The sequence below is a fragment of the Heteronotia binoei genome, chromosome 17 (genome assembly GCF_032191835.1).
Source record: "Heteronotia binoei isolate CCM8104 ecotype False Entrance Well chromosome 17, APGP_CSIRO_Hbin_v1, whole genome shotgun sequence".
In the NCBI taxonomy this organism is placed as follows: domain Eukaryota; kingdom Metazoa; phylum Chordata; class Lepidosauria; order Squamata; family Gekkonidae; genus Heteronotia; species Heteronotia binoei.
In genome coordinates, this window is record NC_083239.1 from 925073 (window position 1) to 950643 (window position 25571).

The 25571-nt window shown below is 46.7% G+C and overlaps 1 protein-coding gene across 2 annotated transcripts in view; it reads right to left on the minus strand.

The window, feature by feature from the left end:
• PRPF18 (pre-mRNA processing factor 18) overlaps window positions 1-25571 on the minus strand; it is a 40522-nt gene that overhangs the window by 9274 nt on the left and 5677 nt on the right. The window contains exons 2-9 of one of the 2 annotated variants that reach the window (XM_060258135.1): window positions 20416-20493; window positions 20299-20325; window positions 9308-9415; window positions 7262-7375; window positions 6347-6493; window positions 6040-6108; window positions 3556-3696; window positions 2922-2993 (exon numbers count right to left, since the gene is read on the minus strand). In XM_060258135.1, coding sequence (XP_060114118.1) covers window positions 2922-2993; window positions 3556-3696; window positions 6040-6108; window positions 6347-6493; window positions 7262-7375; window positions 9308-9415; window positions 20299-20325; window positions 20416-20493 — 756 coding nt within the window. The remainder of the gene's footprint in view (window positions 1-2921; window positions 2994-3555; window positions 3697-6039; window positions 6109-6346; window positions 6494-7261; window positions 7376-9307; window positions 9416-20298; window positions 20326-20415; window positions 20494-25571) is intronic. The other variant, XM_060258136.1, reaches the window with a different exon arrangement.

A 25571-nucleotide genomic window follows, 5' to 3' on the forward strand; every position in this document is an offset into this window, starting at 1 on the left:
CCCACTTCCTCCAGTACTTCTTAACAAGCAAACCCTCTCCTTATGAAAAGTTATGGTTGGTTCTAGAAGAAACGGCTCTGCCATTACATCTGATTGTTTCGATGCACAACCTGTATTCTGGACAAGTGGCTACTGTTATGACAGAATATGAAGACACAGAATAGTTTCCAAAGATTTCAGGTTTTCATGGCTGGTAACATCATTAGGGTTTGTAGAATCTTTCGGGCTCAAGTGCCGTGTTCTACTGGAGTAGAACACGGCACTTGAGCCCGAAAGATTCTACAAACCCTAATAAGAATAGTTTCCAATTGACAAAGGTGTCAGACAAGGATTTATTGTATCTTCCTATCTCTTCAATCTGTATACAGGACATATTATAAGGCAAGACGGATTATATTTAGATGAATGTGGAGTGAAAACTGACAGAAGGAACATTGACTATTTGAGATAATGGAGATGGCGCCACCTTTCTGGCAGAAAACAGCAGAGACTTGAAGCAACTACTGACGAAGGTTAAAGCAGACAGTTCTAAATCAGGCTCTACAGCTGAACATCAAGAATACAAAAAGTAATTACTACTGAGGAATTATACAACCAAAAGCCTGACAATGAAGAAATGGAAATTGTTCAAGATTTTCTATTCCATGACTCCATCATGAACCAAACGGGAGATTCTGATCAAGAAATCAGAAAGAGATCGACACTGGGAAGGGCAGCCATGAAGGAGCTAGAAAAAAATGTAAGGCTGTGTATAGTTTATGGTTTATTAGACTTATATCCCGCCCTCCGCACTGAAGCAGGATGAGGGCATAAGGATGTGGCCCTGGTGACCAAGATCAAGATAATTCATACCACAGTATTCCCTATTACTATGTATGGGTATGAAAGCTGGACAATGAAGGAAGCTGCCAGGAAAATGTTGATTCATTTGAAATATGATGGAGGGAAGTTTTATGGGTACTTTTTTTGTTTTGTTTTTCGCTGTCAAGTAAGAACATAAGAACTTCAGAGAAGTTGTGTTGGATCAGGCCAACGGCCCCTCCTGTTCAACACTCTGTGTCACACAGTGGCCAAAAACCCCAGGTGCCATCAGGAGGTCCATCACACTAGAAGCCCTCCCACTGTTCCTTCCCTCCCACCCCCCAGCATCAAGAATACAGAGCATCACTGCCCCGGACAGAGAGTTCCAACAATACGCTGTGGCTAATAGCCACTGATGGACCTCTGCTCCATATGTTTATCCAATCCACTCTTGAAGCTGCCACCGCCTCCTGTGGCAGTGAATTTCATGTGTTAATCACAGCTGACAAATGGCAACCATGTAAGATTTCTTTTTAATATTTAATATTTAATTTCATAGCAAGTAAATATTTAAAGAAAACAGGATAGAGAAAGCTGTATACACCAATAATAAAGTCCTGGTATACAACAAAATGTCTCTTTGAAGTTATTTTTTCCCCTTCGCATCCCTCAATTACATAGATCCTTATTGGCATTCACATCTAATCATCCCAAAGATTTTATTTTATTTTACACATCCAGTCATAAAATATAGTCCAATTCCCTGATCCTTGCTGGTTAGATTCTTCTTTTAATTTCATTGTTAAAATGTCCATTTCCGCTGTATCAAATATCTTAACTAATAGTTCATTCATAGCTGGTAAATCCCTTTTTTCCCAGTATTTGGCAAAAATAATTCTTGCAGCTGTAACCATATGTATTACCATATGCCCGTATTGTTTCCCCCACTCATGAGATACTAAATTTAAAAGAAACAATTCTGGTTTGAATGGGATGACCATCTTAAAAGTTTTTGGAGTAATTCATGAATCTTAACACAGTAACACGTAACCTCGCTACATGACCACCAAATATGAAAATAAGTACCTATATGTTTTCCACATTTCCAGCATACATTTGATACACCAGGGTACATCTTTGCAATTCTATCTGGTGCCAGATACCACCACTAAAACATTTTATATAAGTATTCTTTAAACGTCACTGATCTTGCGATTCTAATGTTTGTTTTCTATAGCTGGGACCACCTAACTCAATATTGTACCCTATATTGCGTGTCCATTTCACCATTACATCCTTTACTTCTTCATCTTGCATTTTTAACTGGCGCAAGTAATTATACATCTTTCTAACCAATTTAACATCATTCTCTAATAAAAGTTTGTCAAATACACCCTTTTGCCCATAAAAACCAATTATTTTATCCTTATTAAATCTTGACTTTCAATTGCACAGTCAGTCACCAGTCTAGGATTATATTTTGCACAGCCAAGTCATTGCTGGATTTCAATCATGTAAGATATTCCAGAGGTGGTTTGCCATTTCCTGCTTCCATGACACGACCCTGGGATTCCTTGGGGGCCTCCCCTCCAAATACTAGGCGGGATCAACCCTGCTTACCTTCTGAGATCTGACTAAATGAGGCTAGCCTGGGCCATCCATGTCAGGTCTTTAGGGATACTGTGGACTGCCAAAGAGACAACTAAGTGAGCTCAAGATCGAATCAAGCCTTATGAAATGACAAGAGCCACTGGAAAAGACAATCATACTAGGAAAAGTTGAAGGCAACAGGAAAAGAAGACGACTCAACATGAGATGGATTGGCACAGCCGTTAGTTGGCAAGACCTGAGCAAGGCTGTCATCAATAGGAGGTTTTGGAGGTCATTAATGCATTGCCATAAGTTGGAAACAACTGATGGCACTTAGCAGCACACACATTCAGACAGAGGAGTGAACGCTCCTGTGCCCTAAAGAATGGGCAGTTTATACACGCCTGAACGCAGACTTTCCTGCTTGGGTCTAATGAGATAGTTCTAAAGAATTAAGCTGGAAAACTTCACACACTTTAATGCATATAAAATACAGGATATGAACACTGTGAAGTCTTAAACTGCAGTACCTTCACATACTCTCTTTGTAGCATGAACTTGATAATGTCAGTTATTGATTCTTTGATGTCTGCAGGAAGAGTCTAAACGGAAAGAAAAGAACAGAAATCAAGTCGGGAACAGGCGAGCGAGCAAAATAATGTTCTGCTTGCCCAATTCAGTACCTCTAACACCTGCGAAACGCTATGGTGTTGAATTAAAACTGGAGAACACAAGAGACTTATAGAAGAGTAAGGAATTATGTAGCCTCAGAGGAGTCTTTCTGCTTCTGTGTATGGTTACCAACTGGCCTGGGGAAAAAACGCTCTGTCCCTTTAATAGTGACTTAATGTCTGGAAGCGGGAACTCCATGCCTTTCATGCCGTGGAGGTAAATCACTTCATAAATAACATCCTCTTAAACCTCCATTAAAAGTTCAGGACCGTTTTTCTCCCGACGGTTGGCAACCCTAGGAGTACGCTGGCCACTGACATATTCCAATCATGAGACAAAGCTAGAGCCATAAATTACTCAGAGGTGCAACAGACAAGCTCCTCCAAAATCATGCACGGCCCACATACTTGATGCAGAGATGTGGCAGAATTTCTTACAAGCATAATGTACTCCAAAATAGACACTCAAAAAAAAAAATTCTACAGAGGTTACCCTTTTCCGAAGTTTCCTGAACAGAGGTCTCAGGTACGATTCTGTCTGCTTCTGTGTGGCACTGTTCAGCTTTCCCTGCACCCCACATTTCACATAATCTTCTCTGGCATTTAGTTCCTTTGCCCAGACTCCAAGAAGGAACTGAGAAAGATGAATGTTTTAGGACCATGCTGCACCACAACAGCTAAACACAAACTTAATAAACAATAAACAATGCATGCAATCCCAGGATGGCGTATTTATGGGAAAGAAATGGTAGGCAGTCTACTCCTTTTGCCACTGACTCTGCATCTTGCACCTTTAACTGACTGGGAAAATAGGAGCCATGCTGCAAGCTAAGAAACTGAGGAGGAAGAAAATCCAGTGAGTGTGGAAAGAGCAACCCTCTCACGTGCATGTAATATTGCAAACTGAAGGCAAAGCCTGGGTTGGAATTCAGGTATTTGACACCAAACATCTAGTTCCATCAACAGTGAGCAAAAGCTCCAGAGTCTCATTAACTAAGGAAAATTCCTCATGACCATATGGCCATGCACACTTTTTTGGAATAGTTTGTTCTGCCCTCTTGCTTCAGTCTCTCCCAGCAATTTCTGAACGGTCAGCTCACCTTAACCAAAACAAACCTGTTAAAATTATTTATTTATTTATTGACATTTATCTTCCACCCTCCCTGCAAGCGGGTTCAGGGTGGATCACAAAAACAAAAAACCAGAAACAAATAGAATCAATATAAATAACAATTTAACATCAATAACACAGTATAAAATTTCTTTAAAACACAAGGGTTCCCAGCTGAAAGCACTGGCCTCTAATTTCACAGACTGAGCTACGTAAGATGGAAGATGGTATATTAACAATATTAACAGTGCCAGCAGTATTGGGGGGTGGGGGCTAAGGTCTTTCTGGACAGGCGGCTGCCTCAGCAGCTCTGTTTTACAAGCCCTGAAGAACAACAGTAAATCCTGCAGGGCCCAGATCTCTGGTTCCACCAGGCTGTAGCCAAGGTTGAAAAAGCCCTGGCCAAGGCTAGGTGGATATCCTTTGGGCCGGGGACAACCAGCGGATCTTTATCCATAGAGCATAAGACCCTCCAAGGCACATATGGGGAGAGGCGCTCCCTCAGGGATGTTGGTCTCAGGCCACGCAAGGCTTTAAGGGAGAGCCAGTTTGGTGTAGTGGTTAAGTGTGCAGACTCTTATCTGGGAGAACCGGGTTTGATTCCCCACTCCTCCACTCGCACCTGCTAGCATGGCCTTGGGTCAGCCACAGCTCTGGCAGAGGTTGTCCTTGAAACGGCAGCTGCTGTGAGAGCCCTCTCCAGCCCCACCCACCTCACAGGGTGTCTGTTGTGGGGGAGGAAGGGAAAGGAGATTGTGAGCCGCTCTGAGACTCTTCGGAGTGGAGGGCGGGATATAAATCCAATATCTTCATCTACCTCACAGGGTGTCTGTTGTGGGGGGGAAGGTAAAGGAGATTGTGAGCCCCTCTGAGAGACTCTTCGGAGTGGAGGGCAGGATATAAATCCAATATCTTCATCTACCTCACAGGGTGTCTGTTGTGGGGGAGGAAGGGAAAGGAGATTGTGAGACACTCTTAGACTCTTCGGAGTGGAGGGCGGGATATAAATCCAATATCTTCATCTACCTCGCAGGGTGTCTGTTGTGGGGGAGGAAGGGAAAGGAGATTGTGAGACACTCTTAGACTCTTCGGAGTGGAGGGAGGGATATAAATCCAATATCTTCATCTACCTCACAGGGTGTCTGTTGTGGGGGAGGAAGGGAAAGGTGATTGTGAGACGCTCTGAGACTCTTCGGAGTGGAGGACAGGATATAAATCCAATATCTTCATCTACCTCACAGGGTGTCTGTTGTGGGGGAGGAAGGGAAAGGTGATTGTGAGACGCTCTGAGACTCTTCGGAGTGGAGGGCGGGATATAAATCCAATATCTCCATCTACCTCACAGGGTGTCTGTTGTGGGGAAGGAAGGTAAAGGAGATTGTGAGCCGCTCTGAGACTCTTTGGAGTGGAGGGCGGGATATAAATCCAATATCTTCATCTACCTCACAGGGTGTCTGTTGTGGGGGAGGAAGGGAAAGGAGATTGTGAGCCGCTCTGAGACTCTTCAAAGTGGAGGGCGGGATATAAATCCAATATCTTCATCTACCTCACAGGGTGTCTGTTGTGGGGAGGGGAAGATAAAGGAGATTGTGAGCCGCTCTGAGAATCTGTCCTTGAAAGGGCACCTGCTGTGAGAGCCCTCTCCAGCCCCACCCACCTCACATGGTGTCTGTTGTGGGGGAGGAAGGTAAAGGAGATTGTGAGCCGCTCTGAGACTCTTCGGAGTAGAGGGCGGGATATAAATCCAATATCTTCTTCTTCTTCTTTAAATTAACATCAAAACACACAGAAAGTTTGCAATGTTACTAATGGATTATGCCCTGTTTTAGTTTCAGCTTAAATATCGTGACTGGTTCTGCTTTTTACCTTCAAGAATTTGGTTATGATATCCATGTCTTTATGATCATCACCTTGCCCCAAAGATCTCCCCAAAGCCTGGAATAGATAAAAAAAAATACTATTTATTTACATTTTCAACAATTCTCCTGCCTAAAAATATACTCCCTCTGTGGCTAGAAAAGCCAGAATGTACAAAACAGAAAGACTCATAGAATTATACAGTTTTCTCTCCATTTCCCTCAGTTGTACATGCTGCAGAACCCAGTTTCTTTGGGGAGAGTTTTAGTATGTTTTGAGCATAGGGTTTGGAAGAAGCCACACCGTCCTACGCTACCTCCAGTTCTTCTATGGTGGTGTTCTCTTCATGGACCTTGAGATCGTTTTGAGTATCATCTTCTCCTTGCTCCTGACCACCAACAAGCTCATTTAGATACTGCTGGTCAATCTTATCCAAAGCAGCCTTCAGGTCATTTCTCAAGCCCTACAGAAAAAGAACGGGGTCAACATTTCTAAGTATGTTAACTTGGAAAGCATCTCACATTCCAACCCTTCTGACAGGCTTATTGAAAATGTGCAAAACAGCCAGCCTTGCCACTCCTCATAAGGCTGAAAAGATATGAGGCTGTCTACACATACTTCATATAACAGGGCAGACTAAGTCATCCACCAGATTTTTTCCCAAGTGTGTTACTGCTATTTTAACCATTAGGGGACAGTTTCTCTCTGGAGACTGCAAATGTGCTGCCACTGCTAAGACTTGAGTGGAGACCACATCCTGCAGCATGATCACACAGAGGCCACTAAAAGCACAAACCAGCCCTGGCCACCAACAAGCCTTAAGGCAGTAATATCCTTATGCCATGAACCACAGCTTCTGTTCTCTAAAAAAAAATCTACACAGAATGTGCCATTTAGTTAGTAATGCTAATGGCTGAAAGACAGGAATAGACAAGCAAGCCGGGGGTGGGAACACAAACTGAATCCCACTGCCCAGGTACACTGGCATGAATTGGAAGACCAGAGAGAGACACGCTATCTAAGCGGCCCTTGGAACTACAGAAGGAAAAGCACTTTCTGGAGACCTTCTTACAAATCCATTATTCCATACCCTAAGCAAGCTTACAAACTGTTTCTTTGCAAGCTAAGTGACACAAAGCTCACAATCACTACCAAGCAATATGTACACACTTTCCCTCTGGCACCTGGCCATAGTTCCTTCAGTGGTCTTCCTTATGCTACATGGACTTACCTTGTTCACTTCTGGTGCCAGAATTTCAATCTTTCGTAACCGCTGAAAGGCATCATAATCTGTTTCTCCAAACAGCCTGACAGGCTCACCCCTTTCTCTCAACCGCCTAATGACCTACAAAAAGTTAGAACATCTCTTTTAGGCAAACCCAAAGAAAAATAAGACAGATAAAGCCACCTTCATGCTTTAGTCTAAAACAAAGCCCTCAGATGAAAACCCTAAGTAAACCAGTAGTAAAACAAAAGTCCCTGATTATAAAACTCACAGAGCACTGCAATTCAACCACACCTCATTGTAAGGTTTTGCCAAGTAACACTCAGATAGATTTCTACTTATGAAAGCATAGGTGAAGCTTTGTTGATATGTTTCTAGTTCAGGCCCTTCCATACAGAGGCCAGGAATTAAACCAAAGTCTACAAACAGCATTAAGTATTTTTAGGAAACTGCTGGCTTTCCCCCACCCCCAGTCTGGGGGCCACAGAACTTCAAAGACAGAATTCTTTATGCAGCAATTCACAGTGCCCTCATTTCCTTATCTCAGACATTCCCAGCCTCTGTCTCCAGATGGTGTAAAAGGTGAAGCGGTTGGAGATGTCGACACAGATAACTTAGATTGCACTCTGACAATAATATCTGAAAACTAAATGGCAATCATGTATATATTATTCCAGATTTACTAGGGGCTGTGCAGATGGAATCCCTAATCCCTACCCTTTCAGAATGCATACCCCCTTCTACATTCATCACAGCTGAAGAATATACAGGCTCCAGAGTGGAGATTAAGAGTGGATCTCGATCAGCCATGATTCAAAAGCCACAGACTAATTATAATTAGTCATAGCTAAAGTTAAAATCATATGTTACCTTTTAAAGGTAGAGACTGGAGAACAATGCTTTATCATTGTTTTCCCCAGACTCCCATGTGCCACCGGGGGGTGGGGGGGGATGTCAGATGCTGTCAAAATATGTGTGCTAGCCTTCACCTCACATCAATGTCCTCTTGCCCAGCGTAACAAATTATTTATTCTGGGTTCAACAGTTCACTGGTGCCAACAGTTCACTGTAAGAAAGGACACTTCACATTTCCTTCGGTGGAAATTCCATCCCACTGTGGTTCCTGCAAATATCACACTCACTTCTGAAGGGAAGAAAAGCTCCTAGTCTCTCAACTCCAATAGAGGCAGGGTCAGCATTCACCACAAATAATTCACGGTTCAGTTGAAAGGAAGGCAAAGGAAATGGTTGAGAATATATATAAGGACATCCAAGTAAAGAACCTTTAGCTAGGATCTATGTTTCCTGGATTTCACATTCAGGTGGTGACCATTCTATAGTTAAAAACTGCATGCTAGAGAAGACAAATGCTCTATAGCAAGGGCGTCAAACATGTGGCCCAAGGGCCAGATCAGGTTCCCAGGGCACCCCAATTCTCTGTCATCTGCTTTTTTCTCTCTCTCTTGCTTCCTTCTGTGTCACAGCTTGCTCAACTGCACAGGAGCTACAGAGCAAAGCACATGAAGCAACTTATGTATGAAAACTTGCAATGTCCAGCCATGTCATGTTTTCCCCTGGGTCTTAGGCTCAAAGCATTGACCATGAGATTTCTGTAATGAATGTCAATAAATCAAAAGTATGTTTTTTAACTTACAAACACACACCTGAACAACACCTGAACACCATACTCAAGATCGCTACAGCACAGACATTGTCTCCAGATTTGAACGCAATAATTCAGAGCAAGAGATGTCAGTTATCAGAAACTGTTAAATAAACAAAATTTTGCAAGAGTGCTAATCTTTTAAACATATTTTACTTTAAAGTTTAAAAAAAAAAAAAAACCTTTGTGTTTGTCTGTGCCTTTTATAAAGTTTATATCTCTGTTACCTGGAATTGCATTTTATAACATACATGGCCTGGCCCAACAAGGTCTCATTTATGTCAGATTCAGCCCTCATTACAAGTGAGTTTGACACCCCTGCTCTATTGTCATTTGTCAGCCACAGAAGGCCCCATTTATATATGGTAACTTCAGAGAGACGTTCTTACCTCTTGCCTAGAAAGAGTCATAGGCAACTTTTCCTCTGCCAGCTCTAACTCCAACACTGGATTGGGTGACATCGTTTGCTTTTCCTCTGCCTCTTCTTTCTGTTGCACCTGGGAAGCAACAGGCAAATCCTACAATTTTAAAGCTTTTTAACACACAGGAACATGGGCAGCTCTTTAGGGCACCCTTTGAGAACACACAACACAGCGAATATGCAGAAACTGAATGAAACTTCTAGGAACTGCCTCAGAAATTGTTTGGCTTGAACTTGCAACATCCTCACAAGCTGCAATGCCTTCCAAAGAAATGTTATATGTCTGTAACTGCAAAAGGCAAAGTACAGAAAAGCTGGAATTTCAGATACACAAAAGGTAAAAAAAAAATCTACAAAAGGAGAGTGGTTCAAATACACTTAATAATTCTAAATACAGTGTAGATCTCAAACATAGTGCAAAGCTCATAGAATATTTTCCCTTCTCCCCCCACCAGCTTGCTTTTCCCACTGATACATAGTAATGGGGAATACTATGGTATGAATTAACTTAATCTTGATCACCAATAACACACCCTTACGCTTAAGAATCTTTTTGAGCACCTTCATGGCTGTCCTTCCCGGACTCAATCTCCTTCTGATTTTTTGGCTGCAACCTCCCTTTTGGTTGATGAAGGAATAGAAAATCCTGAACAATTTCCATTTCTTCACAGTCAACCTTTTGGTTGTGTAATTCCAAAGTACTCATTACTACTATCCTCTTGATGTTCAGTTGTAATCCTGCTTTAGCACTTTCTGCTTTAACCTCAATCAGTAGCCATTTCTGCTTTCTGCCAGAAAAGGGGTGCCATATGCATTAACTCAAATGGTTAATGTTCCTTCCACCAGTTTTTACTCCACCGTCATCTAAAGCTAATCCAGTTTTCCTTGATATGTTAGGAATATAGATTGAACAGACAGGGAGATAAAATACATCCTTGTCTAAAACCCTTGCCAAATGGAAGCCATTCTGTTTCTCCATATTCTGTCCTAACAGAAGTCTCTTGTCCACAGTACAGGTGCCTCACCAAAACAAGCAGATGTTGTGGCACACTCCTTTTAAAACCAAGCATAGCTTTTCATGATCCACACAGTCAAAAATTTTGCTGTAATCTAAGAAACGCAAGCTGATTTATTCTGAAATTCTCTTGCACGCTCCAGTAACTAATGTAAATTTGCATTATGATGCCTAGTTCCTCTCCCTTTTCTGATTCCATCCTGAACATCTGCCATTTCTCATTCCACACAGGATAAGTGTTTGCTGTAAGATTCTGAGCATCACTTTGCTCATGTGAAATATTAATGTGATGGTTCAATTGTTTTGACGGACTCTAATTCTGTGGCTTGGTATAGCTCTACTATATCCCATCTATTCCCAGTGATTAGTTTTTCTCAACTGCTCTCAGCACAGCCTTTGCTCCACTTTCTAAAATTGTAGGTTCTTCTTCAAAGGTTTCCTCTTTCAAGGAAACTGTCTTCTTTTCAACTCGTTTATAGTGCTTCAGTGTACTGTTCCAATTTCTTTAATTTGTCCTTTTCACAGTTAATGTATTTCTATGTTCATAATTTGGCATGCCTAACCATGCTTTAAAGTTCCCTTTTATTTCTTGGGACTTAGAGAAAAGATCTCTTGTTCTTCTTTTTCTGTTGTTCTTCTCTATTTCTTTACTCTGGTTATTACAATAGTTCTCTTTGCCTCTATGTGCAAATCACTGGAATCCTGCATTCAGACTTCTGATTCTATTTCTATCACCTTTCTTCCTTTGCTTTTCATCTTTAGCAATTTTAAGAGTTTCATCATCCATCCATCCATCCATCCATCCATCCATCCATCCATCCAGGCTTTTCATCTCTTTGGCCTGCAAGAATAGTCATTCTGCAGTCTTCCTTGATAATATATCTGGTCTAAGGTAGGAAAGGCAAAATCAACAACATAGGCCTGGCGGAACAGCTCCGTCTTACAGGCCCTCCGGAACAGCAACAGATCCAGCAGGGCCTGAACGTCTAAAGGGAGCTGGTTCCACCAGGCTGGGGCCAGGGCTGAGAAAGCCCCGGCCCTGGTCGAGGCAAGCCGGACGTCCCTTGGGCCAGGGATGGTCAAAAGATGTTGATTTGCTGATCTTAATGACCTCTGGGGCTCATATGGGGAGAGACGGTCCCGCAGGTATGTCGGTCCCAGGCCGTGTAAGGCTTTAAACGTCAGTTCTAAAACCTTGAAGCGGATCCGGTACTCGATTGGTAGCCAGTGCAAACTGCGCAGCATCGGCCGACTGCTCGCCCGTACAGGCGATTCAGTCAGCAATCGTGCTGCCGCATTCTGCACCAGCTGGAGTTTCCGGGTCAGCCTCAAGGGCAAGCCTGTGTAGAGCAAGTTACAGTAATCCAACCTGGAAGTGACTGTTGCATGGATCACTGTAGCAAAGTCCCGAGGGGCCAGATAGGGCGCTAGTTGCTTGGCCTGCCAAAGATGGTAAAAGGCCGATGTGGGCCTCCATAGAGAGGGAGGCATCCAGTATCACACCCAGACTCCCCACCTTCTGAGCTGGCACAAGAGATGCGCCATCCAGCATGGGGAGCCAGATGCCTGATCTTAGCCCCCCACGGCTCATGTACAGGACCTCCGTCTTGGCTGGACTGAGCTTCAGCCGGCTCAGTTGCAACCAACCAGCCACTGCTTCCAACGCCCTGGATAGATGGTCTAGGGTGGAGCCTGGGTGGCCGTCCATCAACAGATAGAGCTGGGTGTCATCTGCTTATTGGTGACAACCCAGCCCGAAACCTCTGGCAATCTGGGCAAGGGGGCGCATATAGATGTTAAACATCATCGGCGAGAGAACAGCTCCCTGTGGCACACCACACTCTAGTGGATGACGCAGGGAGGACTGCTCGCCGATCACCACCCTTTGTCCCCAACCATAGAGAAAGGAGGAAAACCACTGTAAGGCCACCCCCTGAACTCCAGCACCGGAAAGGCGGTGGGTCATTAGATCGTAGTCGACCGTGTCAAATGCTGCAGAAAGATGATATTGCATCCCCTCGTGTAGCACTCTGAACTGACGGGTCTGACCCTCCATGCACCATTCTGTGGTGGAGATGGTCAAGGCCAAGCTGTCCAGAGCACAAGGGCAGACCATGCACAGCTACCTCTCCCTCACCACCCAGTGGTGGCAACCAGAGGACCTCTGGACTGCCCGGGCAACACCTGGGCCCCAGGAGGGGTAGTCCTGCCGCCAGGCTACAAAGTGGTTCTGCTGCATGTGCACCACACAGCAAAGGACATCACTGCAGCAATGCATGCTAGCTTGAGTGATGGGCAGATGTGGGTGACACTCTCTGTGGCTACATGGTCAAGGATGCCAGTGCCAACATGCCGGCAGCAGTGAAGGCTGCATACCTGAAGAGCATCAACAGCTCCTGGTGGGGAGGGATGCTCTTGGGCCAGGGATCTGTGTCAAGCCCACCTGGGACACGGCCACAGTGGAGACGCACTCCTTGTCGGAGACCTGTCGGCACCTGACTGCCAACTTCTCCCACAGCGTCAAGTCTGCCTGCCGGCTGCGCAAGACACAGTGGAGGAGAGGGGAGACCAAACACTGGCTCATACAGGACCTGCCCACTCGCTAGAACTGCACCTATACAACGTGCCTGGTGGAGCCGAAGAATGCAGTGCAGGACGTCATCTCCTCTACACCCCTCCTGCACAAATGACAAGAGCTCAGCATAAGCTCTAATGAGTGGCTGACCCTCTCCCAAATGGTGCATGTCCTGAAGCCATCCCAGGACACCACCAATGCCCTCCACTCCCATATGACCAGCCTGGGGCAAGCCATCCCCCTGATCCATGGGCTGGACTGGGTAGAGCAGGGGGGACTCTTCTCTCAAGATCCAGGACCTTGGTAAGAGGTTGTGGGAAGGTGTGGCTCCTGCAAGGAGGAGGCATACAAAAAGGCCTGAATTTGTTACCCCTGTAGAAAGGGCAACACTGCTCTCCGTAACATGGAGTTCCTGCAAAGAAGTCTGCAAGCCAACTGACGTGGCCAGAGGGAAGCGGGGATGGAGAGGAGGAGGAGCAGCAAGAAGAAGAAGAAGATATTGGATTTATATCCCGCCCTCCACTCCGAAGAGTCTCAGAGCGGCTCACGATCTCCTTTACCTTCCTCCCCCACAACAGACACCCTGTGAGGTAGATGAAGATATTGGATTTATATCCCGCCCTCCACTCCGAAGAGTCTCAGAGCGGCTCACAATCTCCTTTCCCTTCCTCCCCCACAACAGTCACCCTGTGAGGTGGGTGGGGCTGGAGAGGGCTCTCACAGCAACTGCCCTTTCAAGGACAGAGTCTCAGAGCGGCTCACAATCTCCTTTCCCTTCCTCCCACGCAACAGACACCCTGTGAGGTGGGTGGGGCTGGAGAGGGCTCTCACAGCAACTGCCCTTTCAAGGACAGAGTCTCAGAGCGGCTCACAATCTCCTTTCCCTTCCTCCCCCGCAACAGACACCCTGTGAGGTGGGTGGGGCTGGAGAGGGCTCTCACAGCAACTGCCCTTTCAAGGACAGAGTCTCAGAGCGGCTCACAATCTCCTTTCCCTTCCTCCCCCGCAACAGACACCCTGTGAGGTAGATGAAGATATTGGATTTATATCCCGCCCTACACTCTGAAGAGTCTCAGAGCGGCTCACAATCTCCTTTACCTTCCTCCCCCGCAACAGACACCCTGTGAGGTAGATGAAGATATTGGATTTATATCCCGCCCTCCACTCTGAAGAGTCTCAGAGCGGCTCACAATCTCCTTTACCTTCCTTCCCCACAACAGACACCCTGTGAGGTAGATGAAGATATTGGATTTATATCCCGCCCTCCACTCCGAAGAGTCTCAGAGCGGCTCACCATCTCCTTTCCCTTCCTCCCCCACAACAGACACCCTGTGAGGTAGATGAAGATATTGGATTTATATCCCGCCCTCCACTCCGAAGAGTCTCAGAGCGGCTCACAATCTCCTTTCCCTTCCTCCCCCACAACAGTCACCCTGTGAGGTGGGTGGGGCTGGAGAGGGCTCTCACAGCAGCTGCCCTTTCAAGGACAGAGTCTCAGAGCGGCTCACAATCTCCTTTACCTTCCTCCCCCACAACAGACACCCTGTGAGGTGGGTGGGGCTGGAGAGGGCTCTCACAGCAACTGCCCTTTCAAGGACAGAGTCTCAGAGCGGCTTACAATCTCCTTTACCTTCCTCCCCCACAACAGACACCCTGTGAGGTGGGTGGGGCTGGAGAGGGCTCTCACAGCAACTGCCCTTTCAAGGACAGAGTCTCAGAGCGGCTCACAATCTCCTTTCCCTTCCTCCCCCGCAACAGACACCCTGTGAGGTGGGTGGGGCTGAGAAGGTTCTCACAGCAGCTGCCCTTTCAAGGACAGAGTCTCAGAGCGGCTCACAATCTCCTTTACCTTCCTCCCCCACAACAGACACCCTGTGAGGTGGGTGGGGCTGGAGAGGGCTCTCACAGCAGCTGCCCTTTCAAGGACAACCTCTGCCAGAGCTATGGCTGACCCAAGGCCATTCCAGCAGCTGCAAGTGGAGGAGTGGGGAATCAAACCTGGTTCTCCCAGATAAGAGTCCGCACACTTAACCACTACACCAGACTGGCTCTCCATCACCTCAGCCCCCAAGAGCCCAACCAGGAAGGATCCCACTACCAGTCCTCAGTGGTGAGCTAGGAGGTAGGCAGCATCAGGGAAGTTGAGCATGCCCTGGTGGAGGCCTCACAGGAGGTGATGGTGTGGGAGAACCCTGCCAAGCCCCAGCCCCCTCCAAGCCCGCTGACTCCAATCTCCTGGTGCACTGGTCACGCAAGGCTGTCACATGTCCTGCATGGCCATGAGCTTCCTCTCTTGCTCCCCCCACCAGTGTCCAGAGTGAGCAGGTGTTCTCCCAATTGCGGATGAGCTGGCCTTCCTCAAGGTCAACCTCCCCCTTCTAGGCTACCCCTCTCAGGACCTTGGAGAGTAAAGATCCAGGACCCCTGTCTCCCCTCCCCTTCCCCCCATTCCTCTCTGAGTCATCTGGAATGCAGCCCGCAGGTTGCACTCTCGGCATTTGGGTGGGCAGATGGCCACCTCTGCCAGGGGAGGGTGGGTAGGGGGTCCCCCCACAATCCAAGCAGCATCCACCTCAAAACACCTGCCTCATACCTAGAGGGCCAATATTCACCTCACAGCACAACCTACCACATCAAGCAACATCCAGATGATGGCATAACACAGTTTCCTTCCGCTCACACTGAGCAGAGGGGCTCAGCTACTGGACTCCTTGGCTGAGAACCCATGCCCTCCCTCATGAACACCTGGGGTTGTGGTGCTTACACAAGGCTCTGAGGCACCTTTCCTTCTGCTCAAAACTCAGCTGAGGACTCACTCTCCCCCTCAAACACCCTACTGGGGAGATGGATCCTAGCTGGTGCCACTCTCACCCAGGGCTATGCTTCCGCATTGAAAGGCCTTTCTCCCTTGTGCTGAGAGTTGCTCCACCACACTCCCTCTCATTGGTATTTGTGAATACCTCCTCCTTAACATGTCCCCTCAGGAATCATCACTTCCAGCCTCCCCCCATCCACACACTTCTTCAACATATACACCCCCCCCCCAAGAATAATCACGTTCCCCCTCAGCATGACCAAGTCTGCCTCCTCACAAACTATGCGCCACCAAGAATCATCACCTCCAGCCTCCCCCATCTATGGCTGCCTCCTCGTGATTTCTTCCCCCACCCAAGAATCAGCACTCCCATCCTCCCCATCCATGTTTGCCTCCTCACAAATTGTATCCCACCAAGAATCAAGATCTACCTTCTAGCACAACACCCACCTCATGAATAAATGTCTACCTCTTGGCAGAATGCCTGCCTCATGAATCAGTCTACCCCACAGCACAACATCCACCTCAGAAAACAAGATCTACCACATAGCACACCTTCATTGTGAACCAATATCCACTTATGCAAACATCTACCTTCTCAAACATCCACCCATAAAAGCGAGCTCCTTTGACTGCACCCCATGTTTCCCCATCTACAGCTACAATGAGTGGGTGATTGGCCCCGAGACCCAAGGAGAAGGGCTGGCCACCCCCAAAATCCATCTCCACAATGGGGTAACCACCTCCCAGCACAGGGGTAGTATGGCAGGCCACCTCCAAAACCCAGTCATTAGGGGGAGGAGGGTGGGTGACTGCCTTTCAGGCTAGAGCAAGGGTTACCTATCCTCAGAATCCACCTTTGTAACCGGGTGATTGCGGTTAGCGAGAGCCAGCTTGGTGTCGTGGTTAAGTGCATGGACTCTTATCTGGGAGAACCGGGTTTGATTCCCCACTCCTCCACTTGCATCTGCTGGAATGGCCTTGGATCTGCCATAGCTCTCGTAGGAGTGTCCTTGAAAGAGTTCTCTCAGCCCCACCTACCTCACAGGATGTCTGTTGTGGGGATGGGGGGGAAGGTATCCCGCCCTCCCCCGCTTTGGCGGGGGAGGGCGGGATATAAAAATAAAGTTGTTGTTATTATTATTATTATTAAGGTAAAGGAGATTGTGACCTCTCTGACCTTCAGAGTATAGGGTGGGATATCTTCTTCTTCTCCTCCCAAGTCTGAGTAAGAGTACAGTGCTCCACCCCCGAAACCCAGTTACCAGGAGAATGAAGGTGGGTGACTCCATTCCATACCTAAGGAGAAGGGTGGTTTCCCCAGAGTCCACTTTCCTGGGGGTGCTTGTTGTGAGGGGCACTATTCCCCACCACCACCACCCTTCTGTGAGTCTGATGCCTCTAGCTTGCAGGGCATCTATTTGACACACTCCTCAACCTGCAGTTGTGATTTCCCCAGCAAGCATTTTCCTAGGGAGCACCTGCTTTGGGGGGGGGGGGGGGGCGCTACTCAACCCCTCCAAACACAGCCAATCCCCACCATACTTGGGAGGGCAGTTAGAGGGGCATCCCAGGAAGTCCTCTGCAAGTTTGATAACTCAAGTTTGCAGGGGGTCTGTTCAACATGCTCTTGAACCTGTCACTGTGATATCCCCAGAGACCACTTTCCTGGGGGCACCCGCTCGGGTGGGCTGTAATCTTCACAAGTTGGAGAGCAAGTAGAGGAGAGTCAGCTGGAGACTTGCTGTGAGTCTGACAACCCTCTCCCACCAGGGGGTTGTTCTACCACATCACTAACCTTACAAACCATGAACCAGTTCATTAAATGAGAAGGTTCATGATTCGTCGTGAGACCCCCACAAACCATGACAAACCTCCATATTCCCGATTCACACCCATCCCTATTAATCTGCTCACATAAAACGGTCTTTCTGATGGTGGGGGGAGAAGAAGCTGCCTTCCAAAGGACTCATTCATTACATTTGCCTAGCTGGGGAAAAATGCAAGCTCTGTTTCACTTTCTTTGAAGAACTGAATTAAGAAAGGCAAGTTTGCTAGCCTTTTAAGCAGCATCAGTTTTTTTTTTAAAAAAAGGCCAACAGGCCAAAGTTTGGTAGTTTCTGCTACGGTTCCCGAGTCAGGGTGTCATATGTCCAGCCCACGGACAGAACTGGCCCACCCAGAGCTTTAATCAGGCCCGCAGGGCTCTTTTCTCCCCCCTCCCTACTTCCCATCCTCACCATTTGATGCTCCAAGGCTGCTGAAGCACCCAGCTCCTTCTTCCTTGTCTTTGCAGACTGAAGCAGGAAGCAATTCTGGGCTTGCAAAGCTGCAAAGAAAATGCAGAATGGACTTTCCATTAAGGTCTCTGTGCCCAGATAGACTACTCCAAGACTAGTCCATCTGGACACAAAGAACTTAATGGAAAATCCATTCCATGTTTTCCTTGCAGCTTTGTGCTGCAATGTATTTTAATGGTGGTGCTTAGTTTCACTTTTCAGTATTTATATGGCCAGTCAGAAGCTGTTCCTTCCTGGAGTTGTGTGACCTTGCAAATAAAAGGTTGATGCTTTGAGCTAGATTGTCTCTGTTGAATGGACCTTAGAACTGGTGCCTAGTGAGTACTCTAACCACAGCCAAAAAAGGACATTACACTGAAGAGCCATTGCCAATCTGAATAGACCTAGGGACAGGCGGAGAAGCCTGCAATGCCCAGCCATTTCATGTTTTCCTAAGCCCAAAGCATTTTATATTTTTGGTTTATATTTTTAATTTCTGCTGTGATCCTTGTGCTTTTCCTTGATGTTTTATTTTTAAAATTGCATTGCCATATCCTATTATTTCCCCACCTTTTCATTTTAAACACAACATTGCAAGAGTTTTAAGAATGTTTGTTATTTTAAGTTAAAAAATATTTAATTGTGTTTCTCTCTCTCTCGGCTTAACTTCGCGAACGAAGATTTAAGAAGGGTGCAGTAGTCCACGTCTGCTGCAGGCTCGCTGGTGGCTGACAAGACCAATGCGGGACAGGCAGGTCCGGCCACAGTGGCTGCAGGGAAAAGTCTGATTTGGGGTTGGTGCTGTAGCAGTGCGATTCTTCCTCAATCTCCTTTTGTCCTCAAGACCAGCTATGCGTGTGTTCTCAAAGGAAGAGACAGCCTGGTGGATGGTGTGCCTCCATGCTTTGCGATCTGAGGCTAGGTCTGACCACTGGTGATGGTTGATGCGACAGGTGCCAAGGGATTTCTTCAAGGAGTCCTTGTACCTCTTCTTTGGTGCCCCTCTATTTCGATGGCCGGTGGAAAGTTCGCCATACAGAGCAATCTTGGGAAGGCGGTGGTTTTCCATCCTAGAAATATGCCCTGCCCAGCGCAGCTGCGTCTTCAACAGCAGTGCCTCGATGCTTGTAACCTCCGCCCGCTTGAGGACTTCAGTGTTGGTCACAAAGTCACTCCAGTGGATGTTGAGGATGGTGCGAAGGCAGCGCTGATGAAAGCGCTCAAGGAGTCGCAGGTGATGACGGTATAAAACCCACGATTCGGAGCCGTAGATGAGGGTTGTCATCACAACCGCTTTGTAAACATTGATCTTTGTGCCTTTTTTCAGATGCTTGTTGCTCCACACTCTTTTGTGCAGTCGGCCAAATGCACGGTTTGCCTTTGCCAGCCTGTTGTCAATCTCCTTGTCGATCTTGGCATCTGAGGAGATGATGCACCCCAGGTAGCTGAACTGCTGGACTGTCTTCAGAACTGATTCACCCACAGTGATGCAGGGAGGGTGATAATCTTCCTGGGGTGCAGGCTGGTGGAGAACTTCTGTCTTCTTCAGACTAACTTCTAGGCCGAATAGCTTGGCAGCCTCTGCAAAGCAGGACGTCATATGCTGCAGAGCTGATACCGAGTGGGAGACGAGTGCAGCATCATCAGCAAACAGTAGTTCTCGGATAAGTTTTTCCATTGTCTTGGAGTGGGCCTTTAGTCGCCTCAGGTTGAACAGGCTGCCATCGGTGCGATAGCGGATGTAGACACCATCGTCATCATCTAGATCTACTGTGGCTCTTTGAAGCATCATGCTAAAGAAGATCGTAAAGAGAGTTGGTGCGAGAACGACGCCTTGCTTTACACCTGTGCCTATTGGGAAGGGCTCCGAGAGGTCGTTGCAGTGTCTGACTTGGCCTCGCTGGTCTTCATGTAGCTGGATGATCATGCTGAGGAACCTTGTGTTTCTCTATATCCTTTATAAAGTTTCAGTCTCCACTACCTGGCATTACATTTTATGATACACATAGCCTGCCCCTAAAAAGCCCCATTTATGTCAATCCAGCCCTCGTAACAAATGAGTTAGACACCCCTGTAAGACTTAGGTGTTTTTAGTTATGTCAGATCAATGGTACATGCCTTGTGGAGCACCACATTTTTAAAAAGCAAGAAAAGCTTTATTCTGAAGCAGCGTCACGCCCTCCACAGAAGAAGCCAAACTATAAACACAAATCCAAGAAACCACAGATCCATGGATGCCTATTTCTGCATTGCAAAGTGGGCTGCAAAATCATACCTCTCCTGGTGGCTTCTTGTTTGCAGGCTGAAGTGCAACAAAGACTTATTAGCAAGATTTTTATCATCTATGGTCAAACAGATAACATACATGCCAAACTAAGTACTGCTGTTTTACCTTGTAGCCACATCTTTCAAAGTATGCCTCTTCTTCCTTCTTGGCTAGTTCACTGCGTTTGAAGTATTTTTTATTTCCCTGAAAGACAGGAAGTTAGTTAATTCAACAAGAACTCATTTAACATTTTAGATTCCTTCTTTAAATATTATTAAGTAACACCGGTGGTGTAGGGGGTTCAGGTCCACTCTCTAAGCCCTCAATAGCACTGGTTACCAGTCAATGTTCCCTCTAAGCTGCAGAGTTCTGTGAGCAAAAATTCTGCTTTGTGAGCTACTGGCATTAAAGTTGGGAGCTCCTGGCATTAAAGTTGGGAGCTCCTGGCATTAAAGTTGTGAGTTACTGCATAACTTAGTGTGATCTGGGGTCATCCTGTCAAGCATGATATTTCTGAGTATTAATTTAGTATGCATTTTGTGTTCATACTTCCCCCTCCTCCTTTCTATTATCCCTCTTTCCTGAATAAAGATCTCTCTTCAAAGTTCCCCCACCTGTGGACTCTCAAGGATGCAGGACATGCAAGTAATCTTCCTATTGTAAAGTAGAAGTGCCTCTCCCCCAAGTTCCCATACATACCAACAAGTCAGGAATGTGTGGGAACCGAGAGATGTTATAGTATCCAAATGGGTAGTTGATAGTATGCTTTGAACCTTCTATGCAAGTCACATCTGTATGTTATGTTTCGAAGCTATCTGAACGTTGTCTTTGAAGTAGCCTTTATGATGCCATGCTATGTAACATTCTGTATCACTTCCAAGGTATCATTCCTTGGGCAAGTGTTGGATTATCAATAAAACGAGTCTTTGATTTAAACAATCGTTTGATTATTCGAAATACCGATGCTTGACACATCCTTCCTGAGTTAAAACAAAAATGTGTGAGCTGGAGGCTAAAAATCTATGCGCTAGCTCATGCTAACTCAGCTTAGAGGGAACACTGGTACCAGTTAACCCTGCAGAGAATATTGACTTCTGTCGTGTAAATTAACTTTTGGACATGTGCTACTTCAGTATGGCCAACAATACTAAATCTATGGCAATTCAAAACATTTTAAGCTCAGACGTTCTGCACTTCAGAAGTAAGTACAGTAAAAGCTTTATAATCTGGCACTCACAGGAAATGTGGATTGCAGGTTAATCAAAACTGCCAGATATTCATGCAGGGTCATTCTGAAGGTGCCAACAGGAAGAGGAAAAAGTTTTCCTGCCTCCCTGATAGAGCGAAGGAATTACCCATAGAGATGTCTTCTGCCTCAGAGGGAGAACATCCATTTTACACGCCCTGCGGAACTACGCAAGGTCCCACAGGGCGCAGATGACATCAGGTAGAGAGTTCCATTAGTCCAGAGCCAGGGCTGAAAAGGTCCTGCTTCTAATTGAGGACAGCTGGATATCTTTTGGGTCAGGGACTACCAGCAGGTTTTGATCTTCCAAGTACAAGGCTCTTCGGGGAACATACATGGAGAGGCGGTCCCACAGGTATGTTGGTCCCAGACTTTTAAGGACCTTAAAGGTCAGACGCAAAATTACGAAGTGGATCCAGTACTCAACTTGCAGCCAGTGCAGCTGGCGAAACACAGGGTGAATGTGTGCCGACACTGGGGTACCTGCGAGTGCCCTCGCAGCTGAATTCTGGATAAACCGTAGCATCCAGGTCAGCTTCAAGGGTAGCCTTATGTAGAATGAGTTGCAGTAATCCAACCTTGAGGTGACTGTCGCATGGATCACTGTAGCAAGGCCAGGGTTAGAGAGGAAGGGGGCTAATTGCCTGATCTGGCACAGCTCAAAAAACACCAGCCTGGCAACATTCACCACCTGGGCCTCCTGTTTGCTCCCAGTGAAGAGCTAGGGCACGTGATGGTCAGGCTCCAGCATCTTTTGGATAAACATGTATTAGCTGCCTTTCTACCCTGCAGAACTCAGGGTGGCTTCTAATATTGTCAGAGATTCTGGCCAAGTCCCCCTGGGTTACTGGTCCTGGTTCCCTGCTTAGAATGCCTGAACAACTTCTCGTATCTCGAGGGTAGAGGCATACATGAAAACCAGGCCTTGTAAAAATGTATAAAGGTTAATTAAACTATTAAAAGGATTGACTATGCAGTACAGTCTCTTTAGCTCAGCAACGAGCAAATAAAGAGGCTAACTTTTCTAACTAATCCACTGAAGATCTTGGTATTACTACCTTGCCACAAAAAATTAAAGCTTAAAAATGCTTAAAAATGTTCTTTATGCTGCAGTCCATCATGATAAAGCACAACATATCTAAGCATAAAAGCATGGTGTTAACATACTCTCTCTGATCTATACCCTTGTCATAGCTTTTTGCCCTCTGGCATCAGCTGGTCTCTCGAGTTCAGACAATGCTCTTCATCTCAGGAACTTTCCAGAGGATGTTGGCAACTGCTCCTAAATCTCTCCTCCCCTCTGGTTATACAACTGAGCAGTAGGTTCTCATGGTTTGCCCAATCACTACATTTCTGTGTCAGGCCTTGAAAGAGATAGCAATGGTAGCTGCAGGAATACTGAAATCATGAACTCCTCCAAACCAGAACAGGTCTTCTAATATTCACATTAATTCTTGAGGGAAATTAGGATGCTTAGCCTCACAAATAGAAACAAAACAATGGTCATAAAACACATAAAGACAACCGTCTGCTCCTCTCTCCCACCCAAGTTTGGTGTAATGGTTAAGTGTGCAGACTCTTATCTGGGAGAACTGGGTTTGATTCCCCACTCCTCCACTTGCACCTGCTGGAATGGCCTTGGGTTAGCCATAGCTCTCTTATCTGGGAGAACCGGGTTTGATTCCCCACTCCTCCACTTGCAGCTGCTGGAATGGCCTTGGGTCAGTCAGAGCTCTCTTATCTGGGAGTACCGGGTTTGATTCCCCACTCCTCCACTTGCACCTGCTGGAATGGCCTTGGGTTAGCCATAGCTCTCTTATCTGGGAGAACCGGGTTTGATTCTCCACTCCTCCGCTTGCAGCTGCTGGAATGGCCTTGGGTCAGTCAGAGCTCTCTTATCTGGGAGAACTGGGTTTGATTCCCCTCTCCTCCACTTGCAGCTGCTGGAATGGCCTTGGGTCAGTCAGAGCTCTCTTATCTGGGAGAACCGGGTTTGATTCCCCACTCCTCCACTTGCAGCTGCTAGAATGGCCTTGGGTCAGTCAGAGCTCTCTTATCTGGGAGAACTGGGTTTGATTCCCCACTCCTCCACTTGCAGCTGCTGGAATGGCCTTGGGTCAGCCATAGCTCTCTTATCTGGAAGAACCGGGTTTGATTCCCCACTCTTTCACTTGCAGCTGCTGGAATGGCCTTGGGTCAGCCAGAGCTCTCTTATCTGGGAGAACCTGGTTTGATTCCCCACTCCTGCACTTGCACCTGCTGGAATGGCCTTGGGTCAGCCATAGCTTTCATAGTTGTCCTTGAAAGGGCAGCTACTGTAAGAGCTCTCTTAGCCCCACCGACCTCACAGAGTGTCTGTTGTGTGTGGGGGGGGGGGGGGAAGGTAAAGGAGATTGTGACCGCTCTGAGATTCAGAGTATAGGGCGGGATAGAAATCCAATATCTTCAAAGTGGCTGTTGATAGCCAGCAAAGCTGATTCTCTCAGTGAGACGCAGCCAACTTTAGTTCTGGCAGTTACTGGCTCTCCCTGCTCTTCCATTGGCTGAGCCGCCTGCCACATTAATTCACAGAGCAGAGAAAGAGACCCTAATCTACACTGGCTGAGGGAGAGGGGAGGAAGGTAACAGCCAAAGAGATGATTTCCTTGATTGGCTGATAACTCCTTCCTATCCTTCTCTGGAAGGGGAAAAAATGCTATCAGAAAGAAAGTCTTGGTCTGAAAGGTATCACTACAGGCTCCAGAGGGAGCACTCATTGGAGCCAGTCCTGACTATGGCTGCCAGTTTCAGGTTGGTGGACATTCTGCGGTGGAGTCTGAGGAGGGCACAGGAGTCAGGACTTCAAAGCGGGGCCTGCCAGACAAAGGTTCTTACTGTGGAACCTAAGGGAGTGATTTCAAAGCAATCACAGACTTCCAACCTAGCCCACCTCACAGGGTTGTGAGAGGAGAGTGCCGTAAGCGGTTTTAATCCCCCCCCTCCCACTGTGAAGAAAAACTGTCCTTTTCCCACATAGAGGCTGCAGAGAAGGGGAAGGCGATGATCAGCTGAAAGCAAAGGGGAAGATAAGTGTGAGGAGATAGGATTGCCAACTCCAGGTTAGAAAATTCCTGGAGATTTAAGGGACGCAGCCTGGAGAGGGTGGGGTTTGAGGAGGGGTGTGACCTCAGACAATGCAGTTTCCTCTTGAGGAACTACTGCTGCCAATCTCCAGACGAGGGCTGGAGATCTCTCAGAATTACAACTGCTCTCAGATGGCTGCTTTGCAGTGTGGACTCTGTGTCATTATAACCTGCTGAGGACACTTCCCTCCTGCTTTGGTCTCCACTGTGGAGAAGGACTGTCTTTTTCCAACATAGAGGCTGCAGGGAGGGAGGAGGGGATGGAAAGCTGAAGTCAGATCAATTCCCCTACAGAAAACAGCCACCTTAAGGTGCATACAGGGGTGTCAAACTCATTTGTTATGAGGGCCGGATCGGACATAAACGAGACCTTGTTGGGCCAGGCCATGTGTTTCATAAAACGTAACGCCAGGTAGCAGAGATATAAAATTTATAAAGGGCACAAATACAAAGTGTTTTTTAAAAAAAAACTTAAAATAAGATTAAAACATTAGCACTCAACGGTCTTAAAGTTTTTTTCTTTGTATTTCTTCCATGGGATCCAGGGAACTGGGCAAATGAAGCTCTGGCTCTTTTCTTCCTTCCCCAGGGGACCAGGAGGGGGAGGAACCTCAGCCAATAGAAGGAAAAGAGGCTTGGCTCAGTAGCTGTGCTGTGCAACTGAGAGAGCCTAGCAAAGCAAGCTTTCCCTCCCCCTCTTCCTACCCAAGAGAGGAGCCTCAGCATATGGAGAAAACAGAGGCTTTGCTCTGTAGCTCCTGCGTGATTGAGCAAACTGGCAAAGCAAGCTGCGACGCAGAAGGAAACAAGAGAGAGGGAGGAGGAAGCAAACAGCAGCCAGTTGCTTGGGGGCCTGATTCGGCCCCTGGGCTGCATGTTTGACACCCCTGCTCTATAGTATACCACATGACAAC